This window comes from Pygoscelis adeliae, unplaced genomic scaffold, assembly GCF_000699105.1.
Source record: "Pygoscelis adeliae isolate BGI_AS28 unplaced genomic scaffold, ASM69910v1 Scaffold19, whole genome shotgun sequence".
In the NCBI taxonomy this organism is placed as follows: Eukaryota; Metazoa; Chordata; class Aves; order Sphenisciformes; family Spheniscidae; genus Pygoscelis; species Pygoscelis adeliae.
The window spans coordinates 1,724,548-1,732,017 of NW_008825533.1; the positions used below are offsets into that span (position 1 = coordinate 1,724,548).

Below are 7,470 nucleotides of genomic sequence, written 5' to 3' on the forward strand. Positions count from 1 at the left end.
TCAAGTGGTAGAACCAATAATGGATACAGAATGTCAAAAACTGCCTAAGAGATTACTCAAGACCAAGATATTTTTAATCAGTGGCCTCTCTGTTTTTTGGATATCCAGCTTGAGACACCGTAAGTGTAGTAAATTTTCAGAAAGCCTTGAGCACCCACTCTCTGAAAAACTGGTTGCGTTAAGGTATCTGAAGATGAGCACCAAGAATTGCTGCATCCAAAATAAGTTTGCATGAGAAATCCAAATTCCCTCAAATTGGTACTTAGGGAGGACCTAGTGCTTTAGGCAGCTCTGAAAATCCTAGGCACCGTGCACAGTGCATGTTTATCTCTGACACTGGCAGATATAGGTAAACATCTTCCACCTAGACCACTGCAGATTTAGTGAAAAGAAGTATTTCAATACTTTTTTCTGTTAAATCTAAGGAGGATTAACTAAATAATACAGGGCTAGCGATACTATTTTTTTCATCAATAGTTAAAAAAACAGATGTAATTTTTAGATAAAAATGAGATGTAAGGAAATAAAGTGTTTTTTTCTCTTCTGAGACTTAATAGCTGGTTTCAGATTTTATTTAATAATCTTGTTCTAAGACAATAATTTTAATTTTTTTTTCTAATTTTTATTTCTTGTGATGTGTAAATAGGTAAGAAATATTAAATATTGTAATGTTCTTTCATTAAGACAATAACATTTCAAAGGCTAATGTAAAATCAAGCTGCTAAAGTTTACAATTTCTCTGACCAGCAGTTCATTTATACAACTGCCCTGAGTAGATGCTATATGCTGCTTAGCAAATGGCCTTTAAGAGTTTAAAAATAACTCAGTAAAGCTACTCAAATGTAATACAACACTTCTCAGGCATCTTTAATTGGAGTTAAGAAGAAAATAGGATTTTCTCATTAGTTAATTATTCACTCCTTCATCAATGACTTATACACAACAAAAACACAATTGAAATGTTCAGGAGAACTAATTGTGCTTGTTCCTATGCATGGAACCATGAGCTTATTTTTCAGAAAGGCAAGATTTTAAATTGTAAAACTAGTCCTATTTTTGTTTTAGCTGCTTTTATTAAACTCTGTGCTGTTCCCATGTGAAACCAGTGAAAGCAGTTATTTTCGATCCTATGTAGTGAGGTTTTTTTTTGCAAAACCTCACTGATCCCCTTTAACAAAAAGATTATCTTATTTCAAAATTCCTGATATAATTAATTTGCAGTGTTTCTCAAACTGATACAAATATGTAAAATTTGTGCTTTTAAAAGCTGCTGCTTTGAGTAGCCTTACATTCCATAATTGTGCCCTAGCAATCATCAAGCTCTATTGCATGCCCCATTCATGAAAAGTATATTTTGTTGGGATGATGTAGCTTAAAGAATTTGGCTCTAACACTTCCTTACCTAGAGCTTCCATTAAATTATATTAATTTAAAATATCTATGGAATGATACTTTTACAAAAATATTAAAAAAAAATATTAATGGCTTGGGTTTATGAAAATGACTCTTTACAGTAAGTAAAAAAGGTTTATCACAGTTTTGGTAACTTGCATGAGTTCATATCGAAAAGAAATCTTTCACATGTTCTTAATGAATTTAAAACTTTTGTGCTCTAGGTATTTTCAGTTGTATGCTCTGAAACAGTAGACACCATACAGCTTGTGCTTTTTATCAGGGAAGCCTACAAAGCGAACTGCTGCTTCGTTAGGACTGCAGCGTTTCCTTGGCCTGGAGATTGGGTAGCGGACGCTGCCATCAGCTAGCCAGCCGGCATCGCAGCGGTCGTACCCCAGGAGCTTCCAGGCGGCAAATATCTGGCCAACTTTAGCGATCTGAGCTCCATCCTTCAAGCACGCCTGAACAGCTTCGTCGTAGGTCAGCTTGGTCGGGTGAATTAGGTAGTAAAAACGACCTAGTAAGAGAAAGAAGGAAAAAGGGTCATTAGCGACATGATTAAGACGATTTGATATAATAAAGGTGGTTTGAGGGGAAATGGGAATGTTCCACTGCAGAATCATATCAAACACTGGTTGATTTGGGACTGTGCAATTTGTACATTGTGCTGTTAAAAATATCTTAGTTATTTGTACAGTGAGTTGATAAATATCGGGAGGGAAAAAAAAAAAAGGCATGCAGAGAATACAGACTATTCAAACAAAAAAAAGTAGCACTATATTTATTTCTGCTAAGTTAGTGCAGCGTGGCATCCACGCCCTCACTTGCTTTCAGTGGTAACTGAACTGTTGCAACGCATATTCATCCTCAGAGGTAGAAAAACAGCAGTAAAAATGTCAGGGGATAGGCATGATAGAAGACACTCTGGGATTCGGAGGAGGGCACCTGTTCTGCATCTGACTTTATGGTGCCAGATGCATTTACCAACAAGGTGCCAATGACAGTGCAGTCAGATGTCTGAAGAACCCCGTAGATTTCAGGCAAAGCAGATCTCATGCAGCTGTAGCCTGCTGTCAGAGAAGGGAAATCGGTTAAACACGCAAAGCAGTGCACTTCTACCTTATGCTCCCAGCGTTAGCTTAAACCCTTATGAGTTTTCCTTTCAGAAGCATGGCATAGCAAGATCTGGCCTTTGATAGCATTTGGGTGAGGGTGGCTGGAGGTAACACATGCAGTTTTACTCTCTGACAAGGCGGTGACCTTGTTTCTGATTAAGTACAAGCACAATTTTATTTTTTTTTCTGTAAGAAAGCCGAGATATTGCACAGCTTCTCAGAAGCAGCGTTCAAGCCTGTGGTAGATCAAAACCATGCCTGTCGTAAGTCTTCATTAGCAGCGTCAAAACCACACGCAGCAGTTCTGCAGCTCTGTTTCTCTTTAGGCATCAAAGGGTATATCCTCACCATAAGACGGCATTGAACTGATAGTGCTGCTAAGAAAAATATGTTTCCGTCTCACGGTACTGAAAACATATGCCAGTAAGTAAAGCTCAAAAAGGAAGTCTCCCCTACTAATCCATAAGCAGCAATAATACTAACATTAATTTCATTTATCAAGGCAATATAAATTCATCGTAAGCCTTTCATTCATTATACTTAGGGTTATTTATCATCACTGATTTCACAATTAACCAAATGAGAGGTAGAAATGGATTGCAGAGGAATAGTGTTTATTTAAAGGAATAATAATTTCCAAATAAATGCACAACTTTTCAATCTGACTGTCCTGTAAGAGGCAAGTTAGCTGAAAAACAAAGGAATTTATTCATGTGGGGATCTTCTAATTCCAGAGCACACTCTTTACTTCTTAATTAAGAATGTACTCCAGAATAATACCCTTTTTCTTCCTCATAAAAAATAGGCAAACACACAAACAGAATTCTGCTCAGTTTCAGATTACTTTCTTGGTGAAAAAGAAGCAGTGAGCAAGATGAAGAGTTATGTCAGCTCCAGATCCCTGCAAAAAACACATAGCTTTTTTCTAAGTGAAGAAATGTCAGGCCAGATGACGATATAAAGATAATTGAATTAACTTTGTGTAAAGTTTGGAAATTGTATACCATGACAAGAACATTAAAATAAAAGGCATTTACATTGCAGCTGTGGTGGAGAAGAAACTTTTAAAAATTTCATTGGTGTCAGAGACAATATCTGCAGTATTTCCACAGAAAACTGTTGAGAGTAGATAATCTACCCTTTTGTAAAATGCTTACTTAACTCCATTTCAGCAAGTTGAGAGCATTTACAAGGTGTTGCTAAAGAGAATGTTTATTAAGTGGAAATCTGTTCCTACTATGTTATTAGGAGGTTTCCCCAAAGCAAACAGGATTTCAGACTTAGGGGAACAGGAATTTGGACTGATAGTATGTAAACTTCACCTAGCTTATTGGTTGCTCTTCAAACCATATGTCAATGGAATGTAATTTCCTAGGGATCTGCAGTAAGGTCAGGCTTTTGACATATGACATGAATAATAAAAACTCCTATACTCTGCCCCTTCCTTAAATAGGAGAACTCTAATAGTAAACCCCACAGGGGTGCAATGTGTATCCAGAATGTCTGATTAAATAAAATTCTGTTAATAAACTCAGTACAGATTTGCTGGTTTTCCCCTGCTAATAGGTTAGAAGGGTTCTGAACTGTTCAATCTTAGTATTTATTAATTGATGTGGAAGGAGAGGGAGGCATTAACTGTCTGTCTCTCATTAATATCTGCTAGTTGGGTCACTCCTACAGAGGATGAGCGTGCTTGATTTGACTTCTGACATCCAAATCATGGGGCAGAGGGTTTATGCAAACCTAATCAAACCCCATCTGTAATAGCTATTTTAAGCTTTTGCATGTAGCAGAACAGCTTAAAGAGGAAAACTTGAGCACTTGACCTAAGTACCCTACACCCTTGTGACTGTGGGAGTTTGAGAGATGCACCACCCTTGGAGATTTTTCCAAGCTCAGCTCTAAATCGAGAGATTTAAGAATAAGTTTTTATGTTGCAGCTGGGTGTACTAGACAGTGGACCATCATTTTCAGAAGCACAGAAAGGCAGTACCACCCTATTCGCTATTTTCTGCATGAAAGTGTTAGTGCAAAGCCTTCAAAAGAGGGTGCTTGGTGGAGTGCTCAGAGATGATGCCTCCATGTGCATCGAGTATCTAAGCACCAGGGCTCAGCCCTAAGACTACTCCTGACAGGTTACTTGCTTGCTGGGGCAGCCTCTTGCTCAACCTCATGGCTTCGATGCTATGCGGGGGCAGCCAAGCAGCAAGCTCTGCTTGGTGGGTGGCAGCACACGTAGGAGGAACTCTGAGTGCAGGACTGCCTTTGCACCCAGTGATCGACACGTACGCCGAAAAGCTTATGGCTGCAGAAATCAGTTAAGTTGTTTTACTGTGTAAAGAGCAAACTGCTCTAATTTGTGGTTTCATATGTCCATAAAAGGCATTCTCAGCAGCCAGCGGGGTGTATCCGTAGCTTGCACAACATGTAGACCCTGTAATCTGCTCAGCGGACTCGGTTCAATATATCTTATAGCAGTAGTAAATGGTTGAGAGAGGCCATCGCTCCTCAAAATTGAAGAACATGTTAAAAATTTGTGATGTGAGAACAATTTTTAAAAATCCTCTTCCAGCCCCCTCCAATATCAGCAGTGAATCTGGTGACTCAGAAGCAACCACTTCTAAGAATGTTATGAAATTTTCTTTTGGGGAGGTTTGCTTCTCTTTTTGGAAAAATGGCTATGTGTTCCCAGCAATAAAATATTCTGAAATGGTCAAATGAGCAGTCAGCATGCATTATTCAGAGATGGCTTTCTATTCCTTTCTCCCATTTAAATGGCGGAGGTGTTAGCTTATCACATGCATTACTGTAACAAACAGGTGGTTCACAGCTGCACTTTTAACATGACCCCTAAAATTTATTTTTTGTATCTTTAACTTTGTTAGCATGAGATTTTTACTTGATTCTGCTAGAGCTGGTAACGAATCAATTATGCACTGTGGTTCTGTGTGCAAAGTATATAACAAAATGTTAATGAGCAGAAAGTGTGATACAAGCTCTACTTATACCTTTTTTTCTTTGAAATTGCTTAATTATAGAGGAGCTGATAGATATGTTTATATTTAGCTCACTTAACACTTTTCAGTGCAAAAGATTCCCGTTTTTTTTTTTTCTTCCAGAAACTCACTGTTCTCTTTCAGAAACCCTTTGAAATTAAACAAAGAATAAGCACTCAGCTATACCATCATATGTTCTTTGTCCCATGCCTTTTGGGCTCTGTGGGGAAGACTGCAACAAAAGGATTTAGCTGCATTTGTTCCCCTGAATTGGTGTGTAGAAGCCCAAATTGACCTTCTAGAGGGAATGTATGGAAGAGGAGCATCCCCGTTCATTGGGGCAGGGATGGGAGAGAAATTGGGGTGGTCTGCAGCCCTTGCAAACCTTTGGATCATGGAAGATTGTCCCACCATGTGGGGCAGGAACCTTTAGTTTTTCTAAAGAGAACATGGACCAAAGTGGCTCCTACTGTGAAGGAAAAGCAGAGGAGAAATCGGTTGTGAGGGAGCGGAGCTGAGTGCACAGACATCAGGAAATTCCAACATGGAATTTCCAAATTTAAGTTAGATACTTCCCTGTCCTGGTTTCGTCTGGGATAGAGTTAATTTTCTTCCTAGTAGCTGGTACAGTGCTGTGGTTTGGATTTAGCATGAGAATAATGTGATAACAGACTGATATTTTAGTTGTTGCTAAGCAGTGCTTATACTAAGTCAAGGACTTTTCGGCTTCCCATGCTCTGCCAGTGAAAAGGTGCACAAGAAGCCGGGAGGGGGCACAGCCAGGACAGCTGACCCAAACTGGCCAGAGGGACATTCCATACCATGGGACGTCATGCTCAGCACATAAAGCTGGGGAAAGTTGGCCAGGGGAGCCGCTGCTCGGGGACTGGTTGGGCATCGGTCGGCTGATGGTGAGCAATTGCACTGTGCATCACTTGCTTTGCATATTCTTTTACTCTTATTGCTATTATTAGTACTATTTTATTTTATTTCAATTATTAAACTGTTCTTATCTCAGCCCACAAGTTTTCTCACTTTTACTCTTCCAATTCTCTCCCCCACCCCACTGGGGCAGGGGGAGTGAACGAGCGGCTGGGTGGTGCTCTGTTGCCAGCTGAGGTTGAACCACGACATTCCCACTTGTGCATATTCATTTTCAATAGTCTTTATCAACATGAGGAATATAAAAGCAGATTGGGAAACATGTTGCCATCCAATAGTTATCTCTATGGAGGCAAAAAAATTATGGTATTTTACAATATTTTGATGGATTTAATGGATAGCATTATGCTAATATTGCTCTTTGCATTGTTTTATGAAACACTTCACTTTATATTCTTATAAACTGGTAAATTGCTGGTACTACTATTTACAAAGTGTGTGAAACATTTTCAGGTTTTTGGCTTTACCTGCACAGACACAAAACATGAACAGTTCTTCTATGAACCAACAGAACAATTTGAGTATGAAGCAGTTATACAGGCAGAACAAAATGTTCAATTATTGCACTCATACTAGTCTAAGAAAAGACACTGCAGAGAGTAATTTCATAAAGTACTAAGATTATTTTATATTGCATTGCAGACAAACTTTGCTAAAAAAATTTCCCTATGCAGGTAACAGGAATGCAGGTAGAATTCTTCACTAATAGTATAAAATCCCCTTTTTTAACCAGTATTTTTTGGTGTATTCAACTCATCACAGGTGGGATCCAACAGTACCAGAGTGAAAACACTGAACCTGGATTTGAACTCACTGCATTGATGAATCCGTTTTCATTTTTCACCTTAATGGCTGAATGTAATTTTGCTGGTTTGTACCTTTCTTATCCAGGTAAAAAACAAGCTTTGCATGTATTTTAGACAGACTTTTTAGCTTTGACTGCTGAACTATTTAAAATTGAGCCCTTTTTTTTTTTAATATATATGATCCCTGAGTTCATAATGTATTTGGGGCATTTCTTT

The 7,470-nt window shown here is 38.5% G+C and overlaps 1 protein-coding gene across 1 annotated transcript in view; it reads right to left on the minus strand.

Moving 5' to 3' along the window:
* Nucleotides 1-1,146: 1,146 nt before the first annotated feature.
* Nucleotides 1,147-7,470, minus strand: part of HAPLN1 (hyaluronan and proteoglycan link protein 1) — a 31,015-nt gene continuing 24,691 nt past the window's right edge. The window contains exon 5 of the mRNA XM_009331778.1: nucleotides 1,147-1,912. Within this exon, the coding sequence (XP_009330053.1) occupies nucleotides 1,623-1,912 (290 nt within the window). The 3' untranslated portion in view covers nucleotides 1,147-1,622. The remainder of the gene's footprint in view (nucleotides 1,913-7,470) is intronic.